The sequence below is a fragment of the Monodon monoceros genome, unplaced genomic scaffold (assembly GCF_005190385.1).
Source record: "Monodon monoceros isolate NGI ecotype Baffin Bay Population unplaced genomic scaffold, NGI_Narwhal_1 Super_Scaffold_5, whole genome shotgun sequence".
NCBI lineage: Eukaryota > Metazoa > Chordata > Mammalia > Artiodactyla > Monodontidae > Monodon > Monodon monoceros.
In genome coordinates this window covers 33,508,247-33,522,209 of record NW_021703782.1, presented here as the reverse complement: position 1 = coordinate 33,522,209, position 13,963 = coordinate 33,508,247, and the positions used below count along the sequence as shown (strand labels likewise).

Genomic DNA, 13,963 nt, shown 5'->3' with positions numbered 1-13,963 from the left:
TGAATGGCTCTTTCTTTTTTTTTTTTGCGGTACGCGGGCCTCTCACTGTTGTGGCCTCTCCCATTGCGGAGCACAGTTTCCGGACGTGCAGACTCAGTGGCCATGGCTCACGGGCCCAGCCGCTCCGCGGCATGTGGGATCTTCCCGGACCGGGTGTCCCCTGCATCGGCAGGCGGACTCTCAACCACTGCGCCACCAGGGAAGCCCGAATGGCTCTTTCTTAAGAGCAACTCACAGGCTGGGAGAAAAATGTAAACAAATAGTTGCAGTAGAGCACGGGGGTGATATGTACAGATTGCTGTGGGCGCATTAGACTAGGAACATTACAGCATGGTGGTTAAAAGCAGTCACACTAAAGTGGGATGGCCAAGGTTCAACTTCAGGTTCTGCCATTCACTCACTGGGTGACCTTGAGTAACTTTCTTAACCTCCCTAAGATTTAGATATTCTAGTAATGACCATGTCGAGGATTTTTGTGAGAATTAAATGAGGTTTACTGCATGTGCAGAGCCTGTCACATACTGATGCATAACAAATGTTAGCTGTTGTTATCAAAGGAAGACTGGGGCTCCTTAAGAGCACTATGCAAAACTTACATGTATTAACATATGCAGAATGAAAAAGAAAAACAAAAATCGTGGACTCTTTTAAAAAAGTCATTCTAGGGAGTTCCCTGGTGCCCTAGTGGTTAGGATTGTGGGCTTTTACTGCATGGCCCGGGTTCAATCTCGGTTGGGGAACTGAGATCCCGCAAGCCGAGCAGCATGGCCAAAAAAAAAGTCATTCTATAAGGTCAGAATTAACCTTTACAAAGCAAATAACCCTCCCTCTCAGTTATTTCACCAAGATTTCCACATCTTTTCTTTTTGGAAGAAAGGTAATAGATTCTTTATAGGAGCCCTGGTTGGAGAATACTAGGTGATGCCATACAGATTAGGGGGTGAAGGTCCTGTTTTCTTTGCCACCAGAGGGCACCAGTCAGTCAAGTCAATCTCTACCTGTCGTGAAACTATAAGAAAGCTCTAGGAAGCTATCTCTGCCATTCATTCTTTGTGTTGTAAGTACCCACTATGCACCAAACATTATAGTGTATAGTATATAGTATATGGTTATGAGAAAGATCTGTTGTCCTTCTGGAATTTATAATCTTGAGCATGTGTCTGAGAGATCCTATTAGACATGGGGGGAGGGGTGGAGGGTGGGGTTCAATTTGTGATTTGTTGTTGTTACTGATTATCTTCCTGCCCTTGGCTGTGAGCCCATGAGAACAATTACTTAGTGTTTATTTTGTGTCAGACAGTGTGCTGGTTGCTGAGGATCCAGGGATGAATAAGACACAGTTGTAACCTACAAATAAACAATGTCTTACCCGCTGAGATAAAAAGCCATGAGACAAGTTCCATGGAATTTGAGTTCCTCTGATGTGAGTATGGAGTCTTAAGTACGCAACTCATTAACACACTAGGCTGTGAGCTTCCTAGATAGGTATATGTTTATTAGTCACCCATCTTAGGGTCATGGCATTGTGAATATTTAGTATGAGTTTGTGAGTTGATCTGAGTCCAGAGACAGGCTTCTGGTCTGGGTGCCAGGTGTATGTTCCAGTGACTTAGGCTAGGGATCTGCCATCTTCTGGGTCAGGGTGGGGCTATGATGAGTCTATGTGGGTGAAATGCTTTGAAGATGAACTTTCTGCCTATTTGTCTACTCACAGCCTTGCTATTAAAAGTGTCAACATCATCTCCCACGTTTCCAGGTCAGCAATCTCCCTAAATTGAATGGTGGAGGAGGGGAAGTCAGAACCAGTCAAACACCATCCTTTGGGGAGGAGGGGCTGAATTGACTAAAATACGCTCTAATTCCAGTGGAGTTTAGTCTCAAAACTGAGGGAATAGAGTTGGGAGGCTAAGGAATGATTCTTTAAAATACTGAGGCCTCATCTATGAGAAAAAATAACAACAACAACAAAATGAAGGGGCTCTCTCATTGTGGATTGTGCAGAGTGACTTCCTTCTAAAGAGTACAGTATAGAAAGGAGGTAAAAGGAGTAACTTTACAGTGGAGAAAAGTGGCTGACATATTCTGTCAGCCAGGTGACTGAGGTCAATATCAACACTACGTCGTGTTGATATTATGTGCTCTTGATATGATGTGATGAAAATATCATTTTACTCCTGTGATCTCCCCTTCAAAACCCCAGAACTCCAGTTTAATCATGAGAAAAACATCACAAATTCTAACTGAGGGACATTCTACAGTATCCTTGACTAGTACTCTTCAAAACTTTTAAGGTCATCAAAAACGAGGAAAGTCTGAGAAACTGTCACAGTCAAGAGGAGTCTAATAAAACATGAAAACTAAATATGGCATCTAGGATAGGATCCTGGAATAGAAAAGCGACTTTAGGTAAGAACTAAGGAAATGTGAGTAAAGACTTTAGTCAATAATAATATATCAGGGCTTCCCTGGTGGCACAGTGGTTAAGAATCCACCTGCCAATGCAGGGGACACGGGTTCGAGCCCTGGTCTGGGAAGATCCCACATGCCACGGACCAGCTAAGCCCGTGTGCCACAACTACTGAGCCTGAGCTCTAGAGCCCGCAAGCCACAACTACTGAGCCCGTGTGCCACAACTACTGAAACCCGTGCACCTAGAGCCCATGCTCTGCAACAAGAGAAGCCACTGCAATGAGAAGCCCGTGCACTGCAATGAAGAGTAGCCCCCGCTCGCCGCAACTAGGGAGAAGCCCTCGTGCAGCAACGAAGACCCAATGCAGCCAAAAATAAATAAATAAAAAAATTTATTTAAAAAATGATATATCAATATTGGTTCATTAATTGTAATAAATGTACTACACTAATGTAAGATGTTAATAATAGGGGAAATTGGGTACCAGGTATATGGGAACTATCTGTACTATCTTCTTCATTTTTCTGTAAATCTAAAACTGTTTAAAAAAAAAGTCTATTTAAAAAATGGAGGGGGTGGTATCCAGAAAATAACTTTGCCATAAATTTTTTTTTTTTTTTCTTGCGGTACGCGGGCCTCTCACTGTTGTGGCCTCTCCCGTTGCGGAGTACAGGCTCCGGACGCGCAGGCTCAGCGACCATGGCTCACGGGCCCAGCCACTCCGCGGCATGTGGGATCTTCCCGGACCGGGACACGAACCCGTGTCCCCTGCATCGGCAGGCGGACTCTCAACCACTGCGCCACCAGGGAAGCCCTGCCTTAAATTTTTTTAAAAATAAAATTTCCTATTTATGGATCATTTACCATATGCCAGTGATAAACTCTGTACATGGATGATCTCATTTAAATATTTCAATTGTTTATTTATTAGGCATAATTAACCCTCTTTTACAGAAGCTGATGAAAAAGGAAGAGGTCTTATAATGTAAATGGTGGAGCAGGGGTTGGTACCAAGGATCTTTCTGATCCCCAAATGCTAAGTGTACGGAACTCTCACAGTATCCTGGCTTTTCTAGGAAACGTTCATGGAGTTATCATAGGACATGCCTTCCAAAGAGAAAGGGGTATTCTAAATCATGGGGATTGAAGACCTCTACATCTCACTTCTGCCAGGATTATCTTAAAAGTCCCCCAGTTCTAAGTTGGACTTTCAAGCCGGAAAAGATCTGTAGGGGGTCAAAGTTCAACTAAATACGCCATTTGACAAATGGGTAAACTGGGGGATAGCTAGAGCATTTGCCCCAAATCACACAGAAAAGGGCCAAGAACCCAGGTTCAGTCTGTATTATTATTTCTCTCCTTATTTCCCACAGCTTCCTCTTTGTAGTTAAGAAGGGAAGTAGAAACTGACCTATCTGCCTTCCCCATTTCTCGGATGGGAAACTGCCCCCCAGCCCCCTAAGTTGGTGACACACTGCTCTCCAAGGACACAATGGCATGAGGACTGGACCTGCAGAAGAGATGTCAGGAAGCTTGTTTCCACCGACAAAACCCATATTGCCAGCACATCCTTGTCAAGCACCTACTGAGTGCGGGGACGACGGACTGTGTGTCATGGCGCGGGGGGCGGGGGGTTAGGCCTGCAGAGGATCTGGGGCTCGTAGGATGACTGCGGGAGGCCAGTGGATACAAGTAGTGGGGAGGAGGGCGATGACAGCTCTAGGACAGAGGTCCCTTCCGGGGCGCGCGTTTGGAACCGCGGCGTCAAGCCGCACAGCCGTCATTTTGGGGCCAAGGGCATCCCCTGCGGCCACCCTCGACCCCCACTGCCGCTTGGCCCTTTAAGGGCGGGGGACACTCGCCAGGCGTCACAAAGCGCCGCTACTGCGTGGGGCGGTGGAGAGGAGGCAGGGAAGTGGGAGGAGTGGGAGGAGGAGGAGGAGGAGGAGGAGGAGGAGGAGGAGGAGGGAGAGGAGGGCGGGGGAGGGAGAGGAGGGCGGGGGAGGGAGAGGAGGGCGGGGGGGAGGGCGGGGCGCGCGCACGCGCGTCGCGTCGGGCCGCCCGCCGCCGAGAGCCGCCCTCCCTCCCGACGTGCGCCCCTCCTCCCACTCTCCCTCCCTCCTTCTTCTCGGCTCCGTCGCTCCCGCGGCGCGAGGCGCTCTTGCTCTTCTCCTCCTCCTCCGCCGTCGCCCCTCCCCCCGCGCAGCCGCCGCCGCCGCCGCGAGACCCCCGCGTGCCGCGCTCCCCCCGCCCCGCCCTTCGGCCCCGCGCGCCCTTCGGCCCCGGCGGCCCCGGAGGAAACGAGAGGGCGAGCGAGCGCGGCGCTCCCGGGCCGGCTCGGCCCCGTCCGCTCACCATCGCCGGCCCTCCGCCGCCTTCCTCCGCTTCCACCTCCTCTCCCCCCCCCCGCCAAGTTGAGGCCCCCTCCGGGGGGGGGAGGCCCGGGACCCGGAGCGAATTTCTCTAACTCTCTCCACCTTTCCCCCACCCGGCCCGAGTGTGAGGAGAAGGGCCCGGCCCGGCCCGCGTCGTGTGTGAGGAGGAACCGGGCCGGCCCACGGGCCGTCTGGGGCCTGGTCCGGGCCGCCGGGCGTGTGAAGACAGGGGCCTGGTGCGGGCCGCCCGAGGGCGAGCGGACCGGAGGGGAGGGGCCTGGTCCGGCCCGGCCGGTGCGTGAGGACTGGGGCCCCGGCCCGGCGCCGCCGTCGCCGCGATGGCCCAGCAGCAGATGACCAGTTCGCAGAAGGCCCTGATGCTCGAGCTGAAATCCCTTCAGGAGGAGCCGGTGGAGGGCTTCCGGATCACCCTGGTGGATGAATCCGACCTCTACAACTGGGAGGTTGCCATCTTCGGACCCCCTAACACCCTCTACGAAGGCGGCTACTTCAAGGTACCCCCGACCCCATCTCAGACCAGGCTTCCCCAGGTGGAGGCTGCCGCTTTCGGTAGTTTTCCCGGCCGAGAGTGGGAGCGCGGGTGAGCGGAGGGGGCTCCTCACCTCGGCAGCTCCCTCCCCCCATCGGTGGAGGCAGGAAGGCCTCGCTCGCTCACCAAGTGCCTTTTCTTTGTCATGGGGGCGGGGGCGGGAGGCCAGACTGCACCGGGAAATAGGAAAGCCTCTTTGGCTAGGGTAGTGGCTACCGGAGGAGGAGGGCGGTCTTTGTTTTGTTTCCCCAGCCGAGGGTGTACGGAAAGAGAGGTGGTCTGGCTTTCCCCTCTCGTCTTCCCATCTCTGCGCCGGCTGGAACTACCCCAGAGGGCAGAGTGACCTGCACTTATGGGATTGGACCTTTTTTGGGGTGGGGTGGGGGAGGGGTACCGGCCTGTCATTCCGGAGGCTGCCTAGTGGCCTGACATTTGGGGGGTTTGATGGGCTTCTTGCATACTGGTGGTTCCAGCTTCGCATTCCAGCGGGCGTTAATGGAGAATAGGAACCCTAGGGGTGCTAAACAAGGGTGCCTGCATTTTCTTGCCATTAGCCACTTGAGGGAACTGTAATTTGGCCCCCTTTCTGTTCTCGTTTTGTATTTACTTCAGTGGTGTTTCAAAATGCCCTTTGTCCTCACCCTGCCAGCAACTTTACTGCCCCCGCTCCCCTCACCCACCGCCTCCCATGTAGAAATATCCACAGAGGGCGGTACATGTTATGTAGAGAGAGAGTGTTTCCCACTTTAGGGACACAAAATTGAAACCTTTCGCTCAGATGGTTAACTCTAGCAAATGGGGGGGGGTGGTCTTACGGATGAAAAATATCATCTGAGGTGGGATGGTTTCACAGAGTAGGACCGCTCCTTAACGACCATAGACATTGTTTCTGTTGTTTTCCAGGATGTTAGAACAGTGGTTATTATCATTCCTGAATCCAGTAGTTTCTTTATTCCAAGACAGATAACTTGGAGATACTGAGGGGTTTTTGTTTTTGTTTTTATTTTACCATTTTTTAAAGGGCAAATCACAGGTTGAAGGTCGAATGCTTTAAATGGTGGGGGAACAGAGAGAGGAAAAGAGTGCTTAGGAATTCATTTAATTTAATTTTTTGTTTCCAAAATTAAGTAAAATAGGGCTGTGAGTCAGTCTTGGTTTGTTTCGAAGGGAGGGACTATCTTGGCAAAAGTTTTAAATGAGTATCTTAGTCATGTAGTTACGTGTATTTTTAAGGAGTACCCAATTACTTTAGTTTCTACTCCTCTGAAGGTAGAAGCCTCAGTTTCAGGCTTGAAATTGGGTCTATTTTGTAGAAAATGTCAGGAATTGATAGGGGAATGTTTAATATTCATGTCTCTGATAGTCACTAAATACCTAGTTAAAAACATGTATTCAGTGTTTAGAATATCGTGTATACCAACTGTATGCTTCATGTTTTGTGGTCACCATACGCTGTACTCAGATGCAGATACTTGCAAAATCTACTGGCTAACTTTAGTGGAATGAAGTTTAATTTCCAAAAAGTATCATTGTTTGGGACAATCAGTAGTCAAGATAAATGGATACTAGCTAGAATGATCTTACTCCTATGCAGTTTGTTAAAACAACAAAACAACAACAAACTGTACATGGAAGGAAATAATGGGTTAAAAATTGTAATATTTTTGCTTAAGTAATTGCGAAGGGAGTGTGGTGAACCCTCTCAGTTTGGAATAGGTAGTTTGGAAGGAGGATTCCCTGTAGTATACACTGATTTAAACTAACTGCTTTTTAATTTCAGTCTTATTTAAAAAGAATGGTTTGATCTCCAATTTTGTTGTATGTGTTAGATATCTTAATCTTTTTTTTACCTTTAATTGTGACATGTAAAAAAAATATATGAAAATTCTTAAACAGGTTTAATGTTTTAGTCTTGTGTAAGAATTTTGGTCAGTTTTGTTTCTTCTGCTTTTGGCAAAGGACTTTGGCTTTTTATACCAAAGTTCTTCATTGGAAAAAGGCAAATTTATGGTCATGAGCAGTTGACACTGGTGATAAGTTTAAAACCATTGTTTTTTATTTCACTGCTTTTGTGAAACAAGGCTTTTAGTGTGTTTCACTACAGCTGCAGTTAAAAGTTGGCACAGACCTTTCTGTACTACTGTTCTCCCTTATCAAATGGGGGTCCTTGAACATTTAATATAATTTATCAATATTTTCAAGTTAAACTCTTTTTTCTATTTTGCATTATAGTTTCCGAAGGCAGTGGGCTGCCAGTCATTCTTTAAATTTTTCATAACGTAACTCCTTTACCTTTTACATATTAATAGGCTTCTAACTGATGTTTTTCATCATGAAATAGTTGGTTCCAGTCTGTTTTAACTGTGGCATCTGTTGTAGTAGAGATTTGTGAAACCTGTATTTCACAAATTTGTTTTTTCATCCTATTTTTCTTTTTTAAATATCTTGAATCTGTATGATTCTTAACTTGGGTGGGCGGGGGGAATCTAGATATATGATGGGCAAAGGTAGTTTCTTGTGTCTGATTTTCTGCATGTTATAAACTCTTCTTTGGCTTCACTATCTTTTTGTCTAATTTCTTGATCTCATTATTCACCCAGTGAATTTCTTTGCTGCTTCGAATTTTTCCTCTGGGGTCAACCATTATAGAACATAAAGTAGGAGATGACTTAGAACACCCAGAACACGTCTGAACTTAATTTTGCTAATGTGGAGCAAGTTGGAATTTTATTATGTTACTGGAAGAATAACTTGTCGATCAAGTGAGCAGTTAGTGATGACTTTTAACACGTTCACCTCCGTTCCTTTAAAAAGAACTGTCTTTTCAAGTAAGTCCTGATAATGATCATAACTTAGTGTGGCTGCTTTAGTATAGAACCTCCTTGGAACTCCTGCATTATTTATCTAAATGCACAATAGCAGTGAGTCTAGATACCAGAAAGTGAGAGTGACTCTTTCATGATATGAATAACGTTAAAGTTTAAGTGATGCAGAATGTTTAAAGTATTGCAGTTTTTGTAGTTTTGGTTTTATTCAGTAATGTAAGGAAATGAAATATAGGCGTGTTTCTTTTTTGGATAACTCCCAACTAATAAAATTTAGGAAGTATTTGTGATATACTCAAAGTTTTCCTTAATAGGATCTTCTTCATCAGACTTACCGCTTTGTTTTATATTAAAGAAACTCTTCAATAGTTGTTTTTTAAAGTAAAGGACATGCATTATTTTCATTTGTTCTAGAGTAAATGAATGTATTCTTTGCATGCCACCCCCCCAAAAAAAAAAAAAAAAACAAAAAACACACCAAACTACCAAACCTCTGTGCCTGGCAATGGTCTTCAGATTATATATAGCACATTCTATTTTATGACTTTAAAATTCTTAACATACAGTTGAAACAGTTTTTCTAAGCAACTGTTAGTCTTTTTGGTGTAGGGATCCTTTTGAGAACTTGATAAATTTTCTTCAAAAGACAATGAGGACACAGAAAGTAGTTTGTATGCATTTTCAGATGGTTAACTGACCTGTTAAGAATCCCTCTTTTGGGACTTCCCTGGTGGTCCAGTGGTTAAGATTCCGCCTTCCAATGCAGGGGACAAGGGTCTGGGAACTAAGACCCGACACAGCCAAATAAATAAATAAATAATTTTAAAAAACAACAACAAAAAAGAATCTCTGTTTTAAGGTATTGGATTGGCAACTTTAAAAACAAAATTAAACAAACACCTTTGACATTATAAAAGTATTGCTATTTTTTTAGAAAACAATTTTGTGATGAATCAGTCAGTTAAAATTTTCTTAGTTTTAAGTTTTTCCTCAGTTGCTTTAAGAACACCTCTTAGGGCTTTTAGCTGTTACCTTTTCTGGAAGCTGAACTTGTCTTGAGTGCTGGGTGAACTAAAGCAACATTGTAAATGGAAACGTGGTTAATGTCCAATGGTTTGGGGCACTAAATGCAATTTTAGTCCCCTATCCCCAGCCCCAACCTCTGGCAAATATAACGCCTCAGTATTTCATAGAGTATGCTTTTACTGTATTAAGTTGATTCCAAGATGCATATTTTTCTAGTTTCACTTCTCAAATTTGGAATGAGTCCATGAAGTCTTAGAATTGCCATCAGCCAGCTGACACTAGTGACCTAGGTGTAAGAGACCCTTCCATTGAAATCTTCTGATAAAATTTTTTTAAATGCCAGCATCAGTGTCTTAAATTTGATAAAATAAGGATTATTTCTTTTTGAACCAAGGATTTGTGTCCTCAGTACTTTTTGCTGCTTATTGATTCCCCTTTTTCAGAGGTTTGTGTTCGTAAACAATATTTATCGAACACACATCAAAGGCAAGCACTGTAGGAAGTGTTACTACCTTTTAGATAGTAAGGAAAAGAATTCGGACATTGATAACAGAGCTTTTATGAATGATCTTCATAAAAATCTTTGTGCAGACTTTGAAATACAGAAATGTGAGGTGTAGGTGTTACTGACAGAATTGTAATGGTAATTAAAATCAGAGTTTTAAGGCCAGTTAGCGCATTGGTCAACATAACCACCATTTGTCATGATGAAATGTTCTGTTCCATCTTTGCAACTTAGTATTAGTGGTCCTAGTCTAAGGTTCCAGAAGAATCTGTTGGAGACAGGTGAAATAAAGGAGATCACCTAAGAAATTGGCCTACTTCTGCTAATCTAGTTATGGGAAAATAACAGGAAGAGTTACAAATTCAGGGTTTACGACTATAGAACTCCATCTTGCTGAAAGGTCCTATTTAAAAGTTTTAATTCTTTTATGTTCCTGAAATTCTTTTGGACTGTTTCGTGTACAGCTACATAGATACCCAAATAAGACTGAGCTGAGCCTCTTTGAAAGTGTTTTGTCAACACAGAATTAATTCATTTTAGCTTTATTCAGCGAGAAATTGTTATTCAGAGTTGTATGCTTATGTTTCTTTAAACTAATTGATTCTGAAGTGAATGGAATGATAGATAGATACTAAATTGAAGAGATAATTTTAGTTTGGATTGCCAAGGTTTGATTTTACATAAATATTCTTCCATATGAGAATTGGAATATTCAGATTTGGGAATATGTATTTAAGATAGAAAATGAATATCCACTTTAAGCACCTTTACTTCATTTGTTTTAATAACAAATATAAAAATGTTTTTGTTACAATCCAATAAATTAAATTTCTGTTGTAAACCTATTGGTAAGGTAAGTAGAATGAGCACTTAGAACATGCTAAAACTCTGAAGGTCATATCTAATTGCAGATACACGCTACTATCCTTATTACAGTAATATAGATATTAGTAGCTAACATTTATTGAGTGCTTACTGTGTGCCACATACTTTAAATAGAATATCTCATATAATCCTCCTGTGAGGTGTGGCTGCTATTTTATATATATATATATATATATAGAAACAATCATAGAGTTTGTTTAACTTGCTCAGGGTCCTCAGCTAGAAAGTTGTAATACCAAGCTGGACTACCAGACTGCTTGACTCTAAAGCCTGTGTTATTCTCTTGGTGAGATCTTTTATCTCTCAGGATGTTGTTTGAAGGTATAAAAGTGGAGCTTTAAGAAAATAAAATTTATGGATGAGACTTCCCTGATGGTCCAGTGGTTAAGACTCTGTGCTTCCACTGCAGGGGGCACAGGTTCGATCCCTAGTCGGGTGACTAAGATCCCATATGCTGCACGGTGTGGTTCAAAAAAAAAAAAAGGAAAAGAAACTTTATGGAGCATTTGAAAAGGAACTATTTTTATTTTAAATTTTATAAGTTTAAAGGTCACAAGGTAATTCCCTTCAATTTATGGGGAGAGATTGTTATGACTTCAGCTTATAACTGTTAAATTCACTGGAAAAATTGGATTTGTTGTTGTTCTTGGACTACTTGGATTAGAGAGTAACAAATCATATTGCAGAAGGATTTTTTTTTATTGGCAAATTGATTCCTTTAATAGCAACTTTCTCATTACTTTAAGGGGAGAGTGGGATGGTGCTAGAGTTGAGAAATATGTCTAAAAAAACTAATCTTGAGGTTAGAAATGATGATAAAACACCTCTGAAGTGATGGTGGGAGATCATAGCGGGAGTTAAATTTCTTAACACAATATTGGTTTATGCTTTTTTTTAAATAGATCTTTATTGGAGTATATAATTGTTTCACAATACCGTGTTAGTTCCTGTTGCACAACAAAGCGAATCAGCCATATACGTACACGTGTTACCATATCCCCTCCCTCTTGAGCCTCCCTCCCATCCTCCCTATCCCACCCCTCTAGGTCATCGCAAAGCACCAAGCCGATCTCCCTGTGCTATGCTGCTGCTTCCCACCAGCCAACTATTTTACATTCTGTAGTATATATATGTCGATGCTACTCTCCCTTTGCCCCAGCTTCGCCCTCCCACCCCATGTCCTCAAGTCCATTCTCCGTGTCTACCTCTTTATTTCTGCCCTGAAACTAGGTTCATCAGTACCATTTTTTTTTCTTTTTAGATTCCATATATATGCGTTAGCATACGGTATTTGTTTTTCTCTTTCTGACTTACTTCACTCTGTATGACAGACTCTAGGTCCATCCACCTCACTACAGATAACTCAATTTCGTTTCTTTTTATGGCTGAGTAATATTCTGTTGTATATATGTGCCACATCTTTATCCATTCATCTGTCAATGGACATTTATGCTTTTAAAATAATAGTCTTAATACTTTTCCAAGTATATTTAAGCACCATAGGAAACTTGATCAGTGTAAGATTAAAACTTACTTTGTTGTTCTTTCAGTTGAGTCTGTTAACTGGTATTCCTTTTTTTTTTTAAAGGGAACGCTGTTTATTTATTTATTTATTTTGGCTGTGTTGGGTCTTCGTTTCTGTGCGAGGGCTTTTCTCTAGTTGCAGCGAGCAGGGGCCACTCTTCATCGCGGTGCGCGGGCCTCTCACTATGGCGGCCTCTCTTGTTGCGGAGCACAAGCTCCAGACGTGCAGGCTCAGTAGTTGTGGCTTACGGGCCTAGTTGCTCCGCGGCATGTGGGATCTTCCGAGACCAAGGCTCAAACCCGTGTCCCCTGCATTGGCAGGCAGATTCTCAACCACTGTGCCACCAGGGAAGCCCTGGTGTTCCTTATCTCTGTTGACAGCATCTTTATTTACTTTTGGAACTATTGATACATGTAATAATTTGGATGAGCATTATACTGAGTGAAAAAAAGTCAATCTCAAAAGGTTACATATTGTATGGTCCCATTTATATAACATTCTTTTTTTTCTTTTTTAATAAATTTATTTTATTTATTTATTTTTGGCTGCGTTGGGTCCTTGCTGCTGTGTGCAGGCCTTCTCCAGTTGCGGCGAGCAGGGGCTACTCCTCACTGTGGTGCGCGGGCCTCTCATTGCGGTGGCCTCTCCCATTGCCGAGCATGGGCCCCAGGCGTGCGGGCTTCAGTAGTTGTGGCACATGGGCTTCAGTAGTTGTGGCTTGTGGGCTCTAGGGCGCAGGCTCAGCAGCTGTGGTGCACAGGCTCGGTTGCTCCGCGGCATGTGGGATCCTCCTGGACCAGGGCTCGAATCTGTGTCCCCTATGCCGGCAGGCGGATTCCCAACCACTGTACCACCAGGGAAGCCCTATATAACATTCTTGAAATGTCAGAAGTATAAACAAAAACAAGTCAGTGGTTGCTAGGGGGTTAGAGATGTTGGGGTGGGGTGAAGGAGGTGGATGTGATTATGAAGGAGGAGCATAGGGGAGATCTTTGTGGATGGAGTAGTTCTATAACTTAATTGTGTTGGTAGTTACACAGATCTACACAGACCATAGAATGACACAGAACTACACTCACATATTGTACCAGTGTCAAATTCCTAGTTCTAATATGGGACTATAATTATGTAAGATGCAACCATTGGGGGAAGTTTAGTGAAAGGTACAGATCTCTCATTACTATCTTTGCAAATATATGTTGTGAATCTATAACTATTCTAAAATAAGATGTTAAAAAATTTAATCATCAGAGGAAGCCATATATTCATGCGTTAATTACAGCATCATAAGATCATTGCCATAGTTTCAGTCTGTTGTGTATTTGGATTTTCAAATTTCACAGTTATCTGCTTTTCTGTATTTGCTGCATGGGCAGCTGATGCTTAATTTGAGGGATAAATCCCTTGAAATAATTTGGATTATGTGGCTCATTTAGTAGTATACATAGAAATTCAGATTGTAAACATTGAATGTTTACTACCTCATTGAAAATAACCATGGCCCCATTTATAAGATAATATTAAGAATTGGCAAAGTCACAAAACCTTGGACAATATGTAGTAATTCTTTATAGAAACAGAGTGATTTAAAGCTTAGAAAACAGATTTTTAAGTTTACTTGAAACCATACCTGATATATATAAGGCAAAATAAAAAAGTGTCATTATTCAAAGGAATATTCTTCATATGATTTGAAACTTTACTTTTGAAATTGTTGGTAGAGGCACAGGTAAAATTAGTCTAATACTTCATGTTCACATTTCATTTTTGACTAAAATATACTATTACTCAGATTATTTCCCTCATTTACCAAGTTGAATCTGAATCACCTTTGGATGTTTTAAAAAAAAGTCCACACTGAA

General features: G+C 43.0%; 1 protein-coding gene across 1 annotated transcript in view; it reads left to right on the top strand.

Annotated features, from left to right (window-relative positions):
* Positions 1-4,685: 4,685 nt before the first annotated feature.
* The window catches only part of UBE2R2 (ubiquitin conjugating enzyme E2 R2), a 92,844-nt gene continuing 83,566 nt past the window's right edge, over positions 4,686-13,963 (top strand). The window contains exon 1 of the mRNA XM_029203996.1: positions 4,686-5,300. Within this exon, the coding sequence (XP_029059829.1) occupies positions 5,124-5,300 (177 nt within the window). The 5' untranslated portion in view covers positions 4,686-5,123. The remainder of the gene's footprint in view (positions 5,301-13,963) is intronic.